This window comes from Odocoileus virginianus, chromosome 6 (genome assembly GCF_023699985.2).
Source record: "Odocoileus virginianus isolate 20LAN1187 ecotype Illinois chromosome 6, Ovbor_1.2, whole genome shotgun sequence".
Lineage (NCBI taxonomy): Eukaryota > Metazoa > Chordata > Mammalia > Artiodactyla > Cervidae > Odocoileus > Odocoileus virginianus.
In genome coordinates, this window is record NC_069679.1 from 37,150,834 (window position 1) to 37,165,043 (window position 14,210).

At 35.6% G+C, this 14,210-nt stretch overlaps 1 protein-coding gene across 5 annotated transcripts in view; it reads left to right on the top strand.

Annotated features, from left to right (window-relative positions):
• The window catches only part of VPS13C (vacuolar protein sorting 13 homolog C), a 169,871-nt gene that overhangs the window by 59,035 nt on the left and 96,626 nt on the right, over positions 1-14,210 (top strand). For 4 of the 5 annotated variants that reach the window (XM_070469192.1, XM_070469193.1, XM_070469190.1 and 1 more), the window contains 8 exons: positions 148-284; positions 1,235-1,358; positions 2,953-3,070; positions 4,659-4,788; positions 7,490-7,568; positions 8,242-8,381; positions 12,500-12,653; positions 13,561-13,640. In XM_070469192.1, the coding sequence (XP_070325293.1) occupies positions 148-284; positions 1,235-1,358; positions 2,953-3,070; positions 4,659-4,788; positions 7,490-7,568; positions 8,242-8,381; positions 12,500-12,653; positions 13,561-13,640 (962 nt within the window). Of the gene's footprint in view, positions 1-147; positions 289-1,234; positions 1,359-2,952; positions 3,071-4,658; positions 4,789-7,489; positions 7,569-8,241; positions 8,382-12,499; positions 12,654-13,560; positions 13,641-14,210 lie in introns of those variants that run through there. The other variant, XM_070469194.1, reaches the window with a different exon arrangement.

Sequence of the window (14,210 nt, forward strand, 5' to 3'; positions counted from 1 at the left end):
AACTAACATGCCAAGTGGAGGGCCTTATCTGTGAAAAGAACTTCACCAACATAATTTTAAAGTGATATTCTTTTTCTCATTAATAATATGATTATATTAATGTATTTAAATTTGGCTGTTTTTAGTCATTTCTTTTTCTTCTTGTAGGACTTACACATATTATTGAAACCCGAAAAGTTCTTGATTTAAGGATAAATCTGAAGCCTTCTTATCTAATAGTTCCACAGACTGGCTTCCACCATGAAAAGTCAAATCTTCTCATCTTAGATTTTGGTACCTTTCGGGTAGGTGTGTATACATTTCTGCCTGCCCATATTTGCTCAGCTTAGAAGCTAGCTGTCAGAGAGTTTGCTGTTTTTCTCTCAGAGTTCACTCAAACTAAACCTAGACTTACCTCTTGTTAAGCATTTTGTCATGCTTAACATAGATTGTGTAGTTTATGTGTATTTTATGGCTATTCAAAAAAAAAAAACCTTACATTTTCTGAAATGGTGGATGATTTGATATTGAAGGCTGGGTTACTGCTGTCTTTTCCTAATTAGAAAGATGGACTTCTAGTTTTCAAGCGTTTCCTAGGTTTCTAAAATCAAATGACATAGTTTTCTTTGTTCATTTATATATCTTGAGAATAGAAAATTATGCAAATATGATTATATATTTGTTAAATCACTGACAACAACTGTTAGAATAAGAGAACTCTAAGGGCTTGGATGTTGAACCTCCCAGCATTCCAGTCTTCTGAGAAAAAGTGAAGATTTCAAAAACTGTTGTCCTGAATTGATGCTTGATTTCTTTGGGAAGAGGGAAAAGGAAGTTGAGATTGGAGCTGAATTCTAATGGCCTAATTATTCATTTACGTAGTGGGGAGAGGAAGGAATGAAACCTTCTGTTTTATGGTGGAGAGTCTAAGATGAATTGTAGGGGAACTTGAACCACAAGTGGTGACAACTCCTGAGAGCCAGAAATTGTTGCATGTTTAGCTCGAGATACAGAGTTGTTGTAACTCATCTTCTAATTAATGTCAGCATGCTGAGTACCTATTATCCAAACATAATAGAGATGTATGCTGATATGGTCTATTCCGAATAAAATATTTGCTAATAACTATCAGAAACTGAAGCAAAGCGTGAATTCATTAAGAGCGATATTTTAATTTTATTTAGGCTTTAAGAAAACAACTTATATTGATATATAGATTTTTCTGTTAAAAAATTAAGTTTTCTCTCCATTTTAGCTTAACAGTAAAAATCAAGGTTTGCAGAAGACTAGTAATTCATCTCTGGAAGAAATAATGGATAAGGCATATGACAAGTTTGATGTTGAAATAAAAAGTGTACAGCTACTCTTTGCAAGAGCAGGTAAACTGTTGCTCAGTTTTCAGGATCTTGAAATTATGTTGAATGCTATGCTATGCTAAGTCGCTTCAGTCGTGTTCAACTCTGTGCGAGCCCGTAGACGGCAGCCCACCAGGCTCCCCCTTCCCTGGGATTCTCCAGGCAAGAACACTGGAGTGGGCTGCCATTTCCTTCTCCAATGCATGAAAGTGAAAAATCAAAGTGAAGTCCCTCGGTCGTGTCCAGCTCTGAGCCACCCCACGGACTGCAGCCTATGAGGCTCCTCCATTCATGGGATTTTCCAGGCAAGAATACTGGAGTGGGGTGCCACTGCCTTCTCCGTATGTTGAATAGCTTTAGTAAATAGATATGTATGTTTGCATGTATGTCATCCCTGATGACATTTTGAACATGTATGCTGTTGGTCACTGAACCAAATAGGAGCCCCTCAGTGAAAATCTTTGTCACAATTTCAAATAGAGACATGGCTGTTCATCTTTGGGTCCTTAGTACTGTTTGTATCTAAGTCCAATCACTGCCTTTTTTTTTTTTTTTAGTGTGACGTAAAACTCCCATAAACACAAAATAGAAGTTGCATTTAGCTCACATTCCTCTATCCCAGTATGTTTGGGATGTCTCAGGGTTGTTTTCCCTTGCTGCCTTCACTTCTAAAATATTTTACTATCAGCCTAGTCTTTATCTGAGTAGTATTACATTTGATACTTGAGAAGTATGGATATAATCTTTAAAGGTAGTGAACTTATTTTCCAAAAGCTTTGGTGTTTTCTACTGCTTAAATGAAGATTGCTGGTTCTCTATACTTCTTTAGTATCTAGAAGCAATAAATATTTGCAAAATATCCTTGAGTATATATCACTCTGTGGAAGGTCATTGGAGGAAAGACATGGCTTCTATATGCAGAGTATATACTATAGTGGGAGTGCTGAGATTTATTAAAATATAAATACATAATGCTGTACTTAGTCTTATAGATTGAGCCTGAATATTAATTTCTTGAAGAGAAGTACCTTTACAGACCATTAAAGCTGCCTTTTCTTTTGTGTGTACTTAATAATAATTGTTTGATTTATAAGTAATAAAAGAAGTTTATTGCCATTAATTAAGATATGTGTAGGGTTCTGTTAATCATTGGAAGTTTATCTTTAGAACCTTCTTATTTGGAAGAGAAGTGACGATTATACTTTCCTTGTCATAAAATCTTGCTTGATAAAACTCATTTTTCCTGTAGAATAATTGCCAGAGACCCCTCCCCCCGTTTTCTCCTTTTTCTTTTCCTGCAGCTCCCCAGTCTTGATCTCTAATTCTGGAATCAAAGGCAGTAAATTCCTAGATTTTTTTTCTCTGTTAGCTTTAAAATGTAAGATGTTATTAAAAAATTCTTCAAATACATATTTAGAATTATTTTTATATCATAGTCTTTGACTTTTGTCAGTTAAAAAATATAGGTCATTTAGCTTGTATGTTGAAAGAAGTAAAAGTCAGTATCATTGAATTTATTTGTAAATTATTTCTGATCAGTTTCCCATAGAACATCTGATAATCTAAAAATAATTATTTAATAAATAAAAATAGTCATTTAAGTAAACATTTTTTTAAGATGAAAACTGGAAGGAGTGTCGATTTCAGCATCCATCTACTATGCATATATTGCAACCCATGGATATTCATGTTGAGTTGGCCAAAGCAATGGTGGAAAAAGACATTAGAATGGCAAGGTAATGTATGAGTTTCCTTTATATTATAAAATCAACAAGGTGAAATAGTTCTGCATCAGTGACTGAACTTTAATAAACCACAGCTAGGTTTCTAAAGGGCACAAAAAATAATGATTGTCTTATAGCAGAAATACATTTTAAAGAAAATGTTTATTTGAATTATATATCACCTCTCTTATTTCAGAAGCATTTGGGCTTTCACATCCTGTAAAAGTTGGTTATCCCTGTTTTTTTTTTTTATTAATTTTTATTGGAATATAGATGCTTTACAATGTTGTGTTAATTTCTGCTCTGCGGCTAAGTGAATCAACAGTATGTATACCGTGTGTTTTTGGATGGATCAAATTCAAGGTTCTATATTAAAAAAGAAAATTTTAAAAATTGCAAGCTCTTTTGATTATGAAGCCATAGAAATCTTGAGAATAATCTAAGGGAATGGAAAGTAGAAACTGAATTTTGAATTTAAGTAAATAATTATGAGATATTTTTGTTGCCTTTTTAAGAACAGTCTTATTGAAGTATTATCGACATTCAGTAAGCTGCATCTGTTTGAAACGTACATTTTGATAAGTTTTGATGTAAGTGTTTTTCTGTGAAACCATCTCCACAGTCAAGCTTATGAACACATCCCTCATCCTCAGAAGTCTTCGTGCTATTTTATAGTCTCTCCCTCACATCCCTCCTGCCAACTTCTCTTCTCTCCCCTCGGTCTCCAGGAAACACTGATCTGCTTTCTGACACTCCCAGTTTGTTGGAGTTTTCTGGAGTTTTATATAAATAAAATCTTACAATTTCAGTTCTTTTTTTCTTTGACTTCTTTCATTATAATTGATTTGAGATTTATTTGTTTTGAGTGTATCAGTTCATTGGTACTCTTTATCAGTTGAATGTTAAACAAGCCATGCATTACTAGAGATAAAACCTGCTTTAGTAGTAATGTTTTTTTCTTTTAAAATGTTGAAATTGCTTGCTAAAATTTTGTCATGAAGTGTTAAAACCTTACATCTCTGTTTATGAGGGCTGTTGACCTGTGCTTTTAGTTTCTTGTCTCGACATCAGTGTATCAGGTCTCAGGGAGGGAAATTGTATAGAACTGGTGTTTTTTTCCTCCTTAAACGTTGGGTAAAATTTGCCAGTGAAACCTCTTGGGCCTAGAGTTTTCTTTCTGTGTGGAAGTTTAACACTATGTCAGGTGCTGACAAATGCTGTAAAATTAATTAAAGGGAGGTGAGGAGGTAGAAAATGATGGGGTGGGTACTCTTTGATGTTTACAATGACAAATCTTTAACACCAGCAAATAAGTTATGTACAGTGTTTTAGGCTTTAAAACATAGACAATTTGTGTTCACAATATCTTGCTAAAAAATAAATTTTCCTTAAGATAGTTTGGCTGGTTAAGAAGGATACAAAACTTGGTTTGCATAGAACTTCCTATTCCCTGACAGTGTTGAGACATTAATATAATTAGATTAAAACATATCCAGGGTAACTTTGACCCCACAAGGTAATCTCTCCACTCCCTTCCCTCTTCCATAATATAGAAGAGCTGGACCTTGAAACCTTAGAGTTTAATTAATTATGTTTTTAGATTTAAAGTATCTGGAGGGCTTCCTTTGATGCACGTGAGAATTTCTGACCAGAAGATGAAAGATGTGCTATGTTTGATTAACAGTATACCCTTGCCACAGAAATCATCTGCACCGTCTCCAGAGAAACAGGTAAATGGAGATAATAAAAATTATAAATATCTTTACATCTTTCTATATGGTGAGTTTGTTTCATCTTTTTGTGACCTGTTTTGTTTTTCGGTACCCTTTACGGCCAGTTTCATTTATGTGATACATTTTTGAGGTTTATTGCAGTTGATTGTGTACACTGAGTAAATAAAGACTAGCCTATGGTTGCTACTGTTCTGGAGTGATGGTATAAAGTCTCTTGTAGGGAATAACAGAAACAAAAATACATAAAGGAAAAATACTTTTCACTTTTAGGAAATGTGTTTTAAGTAAAAGTAGACATAGAAACCACATGGTTGTCTAAGGAGGCCTTACAAATTGCCGAGAGAAGAAAAGACGTGGAAGGCAAAAGAGAAAAGGAAAGATATACCCATTTGAATGCAGAGTTCCAAAGAATAGCAAGGAGAGATAAGAGAGCCTTTCTCAGTGATCAGTGCAAAGAAATAGAGGAAAACAATAGAATGGGAAAGACTAGAGATCACTTCAGGAAAATTAGAGATACCAAGGGAAAATTTCATGCAAAAATGGGCGCAATAAAGGACAGAGATGGTATGAACCTAAGAGAAGCAGAAGGTATTAAAAGGAGGTGGGAAGAATACATGGAAGAACTATATAAAAAAGATCTTCATGACCCAGATAACCACGATGGTGTGATCACTCACCTAGAGCTGCACATCTTGGGATGTGAAGTCAAGTGGGCCTTAGGAAACATCACTAGGAACAAAGCTAGTGGAGGTGATGGACTTCCAGTTGAGCTATTTCAAATTATAAAAGATGATGCTGTGAGAGTGCTGCACTCAATATGCCAGCAAATTTGGAAAACTCAGCAGTGGCCACAGGACTGGAAGAGGTCTGTTTTCGTTCCAGTCCCAAAGAAAGGTAATGCCAAAGAATGCTCAAACTGCTGCACAATTGGACTCATCTCACACGCTAGCAAAGTAAAGCTCAAAGTTCTCCAAGCCAGGCTTCAACAGTACGTGATCCATGAACTTCCAGATGTTCAGGCTAGATTTAGAAAAGGCAGAGGAGCCAGAGATCAAATTGCCAGCATCTGTTGGATCATCGAAAAAGCAAGAGAGTTCCAGAAAAACATCTACTTCTGCTTTATTGACTATGCCAGCCTTTGACCGTGTGGATCACAACAAACTATGAAAAATTCTGAAAGAGATGGAAATACCAGACCACCTGACCTGCCTCCTGAGAAGTCTGTATGCAGGTCAAGAAGCAACAGTTAGAACTGGACATGGAACACAGACTGGTTCCAAGTTGGGAAAGGAGTACGTCAAGGCTGTATATTGTCATCCTGCTTGTTTAACTTATATGCAGAGTACATCGTGAGAAATGCTAGACTGGATAAAGCAGAAGCTGGAATCAAGATTGCTGGGAGAAATATCAGTAACCTCAGATATTCAGATGACACCACCCTTATGACAGAAATTGAAGAACTAAAGAGCCTCTTGATGAAAATGAAAGAGGAGGGTGAAAAAGTTGGCTTAAAACTCAGCATTCAGAAAACTTAAGATCATGGCATCTGGTCCCATCACTTCATGGCAGGTAGATGGGAAACAATGGAAAGAGTGACATACTTTATTTTGTTGGGCTCCAAAATCACTGCAGATGATTGATTGCAGCCATAAAATTAAAAGGAAGAAAAGTTCTTGCTCCTTGGAAGAAAAGTTGTGACCAACCTAGACACATATTAAAAAGCAGAGACATTACTTTGCCAACAAAGGTCCTTCTAGTCAAAGCTTTGGTTTTTACAGTAGTCATGTATGGGTGTGAGAGTTGGACTGTAAGGAAAGCTGAACACTGAAGAATTGATTCTTTTGAACTGTGTTGTTGGAGAAGACTCTTGAGAGTCCCTTGGACTGCAAGGAGATCCAGCCAGTCCATTCTAAAGGAAATCAGTCCTGAATATTCAAAAGAAGGACTGATACTGAACTTGAAACTCCCAATACTTTGGCCACCTGATTAGAAGAATTGACTCATTTATATAGACCCTGATTCTGGGAAAGATTGAGGGCAGGAGAAGGGGACAACAGAGGATGAGATGTTTAGATGGCATGACTGACTCGATGGACATGAGTTTGAGTAAGCTCCACGACTTGGTGATGGACAGGAAAGCCTGGCGTACTGCAGTCCATAGGGTCACAAAGAGTCAGACACGACTGAGAGACTGAACTGAACTAGAGACATAGAAATCTTCTTTAAAATGTTGCAAAACATAATGATCATTATAAAATTTTCATATGTGTTAGGCTTAAAAGTCCTAGATCACTTTACTTGGAATTGATCTTTATAATATAAAATATGTGTTGGGCTTCCATATATTTTGAAATGAAATTTTAGATAGCTAACTAATATTGATACTATTTCCCAGAAATCTTGAAAAAGATGTAGGGTTAATATTGTAACAGACAGCAACTGAATGATGCAATAATAGGCAAACTTACCTACTAGTTATACATGATTCTGCCCTTTTAAATGCAAGTGGTAGTCTTAATAATAAGTAAACTCCAGCCAACCATTAGTTAGTTGATTGTAAAGTGTGCTTTGTTGGAAGATTTGTGTGTTGTATACGTGTCTTTCCAGCTCTCACTCACTTTTGTTACTTTTTAAGTATTTATCTCATTTATGTATATTTGCAAATTAGTATGTTTAAAAACCTTTTTGTGTTTGCTAGGTATCCTCAGTTCCTATTATATCAACTAGAACAAAAGGCCTACTTGGTACGCCCTTGTTGCTGGATGGCATTGAATCAGGTAAGGAGAGTAAAATGTTCTTTATTAACTAAAATCTATAAATTAGTATACTGAAATACAATTTTGACAAAAGAATTGTGAAAGTCTTGTAGTAATTGACTGCTTTTATTTCTAGTTGTGCTACTAACCAACAGTGAGACTTTAAATCATTTATTTTTATTTATGGCTGAGTTTCTTTGTTTGTATGAAAGTGTTTTTGTGATTGATAGTATGTAAGATTCTAAATAAGCTCCTTTTATTTTTGCCCTGATCTCTGCTTGAGTCTTTTCTTTATCTCTGGTCTAACTGATCTTTTTTGATTTAGAATTGGAATGTAAACTTTATGAAGGCAAGGATAATGTCTGTCCTGGTCACTCTGGTATACATAGTGGCTGGTATAGACTGATATGTGATAGATGATACCCAATAAATATTTTATTGAAAAGTGAAGGAATACGGTGAAGTGAAAAGCAATCAGAAATGTTGAGGAAGGAAATAGAAGGGTGGTTTGATTTTATATATGATTATCCCATGCCAGGTTGAGTTATTCTGTGGGACTTAGAAAGAAGCTGTATTATGATTCTGAATATGAAGGTTGTATCTAGTAAATGAAGTTTGCTTTTGAGCTATTTCAGTTTGAGTGTTCTATGCAGTTTTCGATGGACATTCTCTCAAGTCAGTTTTCTTCCTTTAGAATCTGATGATGAGTATTTTGATGCTGAGGATGAAGACATACAGCCTAGTAAAAGTATGAAAGCGTCAGATGTAAAAAAAGTTCCTGAGGCCCCAAATGAGGAGCTCATTAATCTTCTACTAAAGTTTGAAGTTAAAGAGGTATGTATATTTATTTGTCCATAAATATATTCTTTAAACTGTCTCATGCTAGACCCAAACATTAAATATATTTAAAATGTGGTATTCTATCTTCCCTACTGCCACACACACATGCATGTGTGTGTACACACACACACACACACACACACATTTCTAAGAAAATAAAATGTTGTTTGATATGTGTGATCTGCAGTATATCTGATCTATTCTTGAGACTCAATTAGGATTTTCTTTTCTGTAGAAAATTTCTGTGACATATTTACTTCAGTTTTTTCAACTTTTAATCTAAATAATATAGTTTATTTTCATTCTTATAATTTAGAAAAATGCAAGCACCCTAAATTTGCAGCATTGTTTTATAGTCATTAAGTCATGTAATAATAAAAGGAAATATTGACATGGAACAGTGTTCACAGCATATTTTTATTTGGGGGAAAAAAAAAGAGGTTACAGTTCCAAGGATATAATTCCATTTAGAAATTAAACACATGCAAACACACCTTTTTAAAATAAATGACAGTGTTCCCCTCTGCACAGTGAGATAATAGTTTTTCGTTTTTGCCTCTTTGCTTTTATATGTACTAAGAAATTTTGGATGAAAATTTATTGCTTTGGAATAAAACAGAAAAGGTATGAAAAGGAGATGTTTCTTAGTGACTGCTTTATACCTGAGTATTATGGGGATTTGTTTAAAGAAAGATGTGTTCTCTGTGTTTAACCTTCTTTGACTTACCTGTCTCTCATATTTCCATCTAACATATTAGGCAACCCCTTGACTTTACTTCAAAAGATTGTCAAATGATTTCCCTTCTGTTCCATTGCTTTTGCAAAGCCCAAGTCATCATCATCTCTTGCTTGGACTATTGCACAAGGCTCTTAACTGTCTCTCTGCTTCTACCATGTACTCTGTTCTCTGCACATTACCTGGCGTGATCCTTTGATAGGGAAAGTCAGATCATGCCATGCTTTGCTCATACCCGATACAGGCTTTCCATCCCACTCACAGTAAAGGGCTGAATTCTTCCCATGGCTACAGTGTTTTACATGATCTGTAAGTCACACCATGTGACTTCTTTGGCTTACTCATCTGCTTGAGAGAACTGCTCATCTGCAGTTCTCTTCTGCCTTGCTCATTCTGCTCCAGCCACATTTCATTCATTCCCTCCATAAATATTTATCAATATCATCAAGTACCAGGCATCATTTTAAATAATAGAGCTACAGCAGTGAGCAAATTTTCTTGCCATGTGGAGCTTATGCTTGCTTTTTTTCTTTCTTATATGCACCAGCACATATTCTCTGTGCTTGCTGCTTCCTTTGCCTGGAAAACTCTTTTCCTATATGATTTGATTCTTTACTTCCTTCAGAAGTGCTAACTTACTAGAAAGGCCTGACCACCCAACACAGAGTAACCTTTGCTTTCCCCTAACGTCCCTAGAATGTAAGCGTCATGAAGACAAGGACCTTGTCTGTCCGGTTATCTTGATGTTCTAATTGGCTGGCACTCTCTTATACATGGAAGATGAAGTTTAATAAATATTTTTTAAAGTATTGAATTAATGAACTAAAGTGATAAGCAGTCAAAATCATCTAAGAAAAAATAGTGCTATTTGAAATATTTTTTCCAATTTGACCTTTTTTTTTGCCGTTCCAAATTTTAAAATATTTATATAGTGAAATTTATCAAAATTTTTTCTTTATATTCTAGCTTTAGGATGTGTTTAGCATTTTAGTCCCAAAGAAGGGCAACGCCAGAGAATTTCCAAACTGCCACATAGTTGTGCTCATTTCACATGCTAGCAGGGTAATGCTCAAAATCCTTCAAGCTAGGCTTCAATAGTATGTGAACCAAGAACTTCCAGATGTACAAGCTAGATTTAGAAAGCGCAGAGAAACCAGAGACCAAATTGCCAACATTTGTTGGATCATAGAAAAAGCAAGGGAATTCCAGAAAAACATCTATTTTTGTTTCATTGACTATGCTGAAGCCTTTGACTGTGTGGATCACAACAAACTGGAAAATTCTTCAAGAGATGGGAATACCAGATCACCTTACCTGGTTCCTGAGAAACCTGTATTCAGGTCAAGAAGCAACATGAACATGGAACAAAGGGTTGGTTCCAAATTAGGAAAGGAGTACGTCAAGGCTGTATGTTGCCACCCTGCTTATTTAACTTATATGCAGAGTACATCGTGAGAAATGCTGGGCTGGATGAAGCAGAAACTGGGATCAAGATTGCTGGGAGAAATATTAAAAACCTCAGATATGCAGATGACACCACCCTAATGGCAGAAAGTAAAGAGGAACTAAAGACCTTCCTGATGAAGGTGAAAGAGGAAAGTATAAAACCTGTCTTAAAGCTCAGCATTCAGAAAACTAAGATCATGGCATCTGGTCCCATCACTTCATGACAAATGGATGGTGGAACAATGGAATCAGCTCATGTTCCTCGGCTCCAAAATCAGTGTGGACAGTGAATGTAGCCATGAAATTAAAAGACGCTTGCTCCTTGGAAGAGAAGCTATGACAAACCTTGACAGTGTATTAAACAATCAGAAATATCACTTTGCTGATGAAGGTCCATCTAGTCAAAGCTGTGGTTTTTCCAGTAGCCATGTATGGATGTGAGAGTTAGACCATAAGGAAGGCTAAGTGCCACAGAATTGATGCTTTTGAACTGTTGTGCTGGAGAAGACTCTTGAGAGTCCTTTGGACAGCAAGGAGAGCAAACCAGTCAATCCTAAAAGAAGTACTTATTTCCTGAATATTCATTGGAATATTCATTTGAAGGACTGATGCTGAAACTGGAGCTCCAGTACTTTGGCCACTTGATGTGAAGAGCTGACTCATTGGAAAAGACCCTGATGCTGTAAAGATTTAGTGCAGGAGGAGAAGGGGGAGACAGAGGGTGAGATGGTTGGATGGCATCATTACCTCAATAGACATGAGTTTGAGCAAACTCTGGGAGATAGTGTAGAAAGGGGAAGCCTGGTGTGTTGCAGTCCATGGGGTCACACAGAATTGGACATGACTGAGCAGCTGAACAATAACAAAAGTATTTTCCCATGACTTTATTTATTGTTATATGATTTGAATGCTTTGATTTAAATTACTGATATGTTTGAAATTTATTTTTGTATCTCAATTATGTATTATCTTACAGGACTGTTTTACTGTTTCTGTTTTTCAGTTGACACTCTTGATTTTTTCTTAGATATATATTTACATTTTATCTTGCTAACAATTTTGTCGGTTGGGAATTCTGGAAGAGCCCATTTAGTAATTTTTGCATGTGGTCTTTCATGTGCTTTAGTCAGATTTCATTGGAGTAGCAGTGACCTGAATGAACACTCAGAGGGCCTCAGAGATGGCTCATTCATGAGCTGGCAGTCGATCCTGCATCTTGATTAGGGGCTCAGCTGGGATTGTTGACCACAGTGCCAACTCTTGGCCTCCTGAGTATGGCAGCTTCAGGGTAGTTGAACTTTTTATCTGGCAACTAGCTTCCCCCAGAATGAGAAAGCCTAGGTTGATGTTTCATGGCCTTTTTGACTTTGGAAATCCTTACAGTACTCTGTACTCTTATTGATTGAAGCAGTTATAACCCTGCTCAAATTCTAAGGGAGGGGACAAAGACCTCCATCTCTTGATGGAGATCAAAGAGCTTGCATGTTTTTAAAAACATATGTTTTATTTTTGTTGGCTAAATATACTGTCGTTTCTGCAGTAAATCTGAATAGCAGTGTAATAGTAAACATTCTTGTCTTTTTACATTAATGGAGATGATTCTTTTATCACCAAACATGACTTTTAATTTTGATGTATAGGTTTTAGAAAATCATATTAAGGAAGAATTCATGTAGTTCTATTATTACTAAATTAAAAGAGTAAATTGATAAGGTTATAAAATTTCGTCACAATTTCTAGATAGATGTAGTTATATTCTCAATTATATAGCTTAAGATGATAACATCCGATTATGGTAAATAGCTTGATGGTAATAGAAGAGTGTAAGCAAAGTTTCTACTATTGTCTTGATGATATATATGAAGAAAGAATTTGTGTTTTTTTTAAGTATGATTCAAAGTACTTTCTTTGGCTGTCCTGATTGTTTTAGGTAATTCTGGAATTTACCAAACAACAGAAGGAAGAAGATACAATTCTAGTGTTTAATGTTACTCAGTTAGGAACAGAGGCTACAATGAGAACATTTGATTTAACTGCGGTATCTTATTTAAAGAAAATCAGCTTGGATTACCATGAAATTCAAGGTAATAGCCATAAAAACAGAAATAATAGACAATAACAGCTTTAGTATCACTTTTGAGTATATGAAACACTTATATTTACTTAGTAATAATTATAATAAATAATAGAACTGTTCTAAGCATCTTATAAATATTAACACATTTAACCCTTATAGCAATGCTATGAGATAGGCAATGGTATTATCTCTAGCTTACACAAGAGAAAATGAAGTTGTAAATTGCTTACATAATTTACCCAAGATTACACTGACAGTTAGTGGCTGAACCATGATTAAAAACCCTAGAAATCTGGTCTGGGGTCTGGATTCTTAACTCCTATGATCTTCTGTCTCAGAGAGTCCATATAAATCCCCATTATATAGGGCATATTACTCCCATTTTACAAACAAAGGAAGGTTAAATAGAGAGAGATTAAGTGGCTTACTCAAGATTATGCATTTTATGAATGGCAAACTTAGAATTTTTGTCTCATCTTATAATATTGAAACCCTTGTTCTTTCAATTCAGTAGTGTTTGTATATCAGAAACAGCATTAGGTTATAAAAATTAAAATGATGGGACATAAAATTAATTCTCTCAGTAGCTTTTATGGTTTATTCATTCCAGGGTACATCTTGTGTACTCATTGGATGTTTGAGGAATGAAGGAATGAATCCACAGTAATTTCCTAGGCTATTATTTCCCTTAGAGAAGATTATTCCAGTGGAAAATTCTGAGCTATCTCATAAACAGGAGTTATAAGACTGCAAATAATAAAAGATGGATAAAACAGTGGATAAATCACGTCTCCTTCCCTGGCTTCTGGAGGCAGTGACTGGTATATTTCCATGAGGGTATAGAGGACATCTGATAGTACCTGTTACCAGTTTATTTGAAGTACTTTTCTTTTTTTTCTTTTTCCTTAATCCAGGATCTAAAAAGAAGCCACTTCACTTGATTAGCTCTTCTGACAAACCTGGGTTAGATCTTTTAAAAGTGGAGTACATTAAGGTAAGGGTCATACAATGTTTATATATTTATTTTAATATTCTAAACTATCCTCTGGGAGGGAAAAGATGAGAGTAGATTATTAAAGGCTGTTGTTTTGTGTCATAGCTTTGAATCACAGGGATATCTACTGTTTCTCTTCCCTTTTGTACACCTTCTTTCTCTTTCACTCAAGTACAAGACTAGGATTTTACAAAGCCAGACTTCTTGTCTACAAAGATGGAAGCCTGGGATGAAATAAGTTCTCCTATCTTCTGGGGCACAGTCATCTACCTGCATTCATTGCTTGTGTAGGTGACATTTGGCTGGGTATCCTACCTCAGAAGGGATGCAGTCAAATTGGATTTGATTGAGTAGAGAACTGCCAGGGTTTGGAAGGGACTCAAAAGTATGTTATATGAAGAATGCTGCAGGAACTGATGGCATTTAGTTTCATTCAAGATGAGTTGATCTGTTTGATCATTCAATAACTATTTATTGAATGTCTTTTGTTTCAAATTTTGTTATGTATTTGGGATACAGAGATGAAAAACATTTTCTATTCTTAAGGAATATGTAGACCAGTAGGGAGGT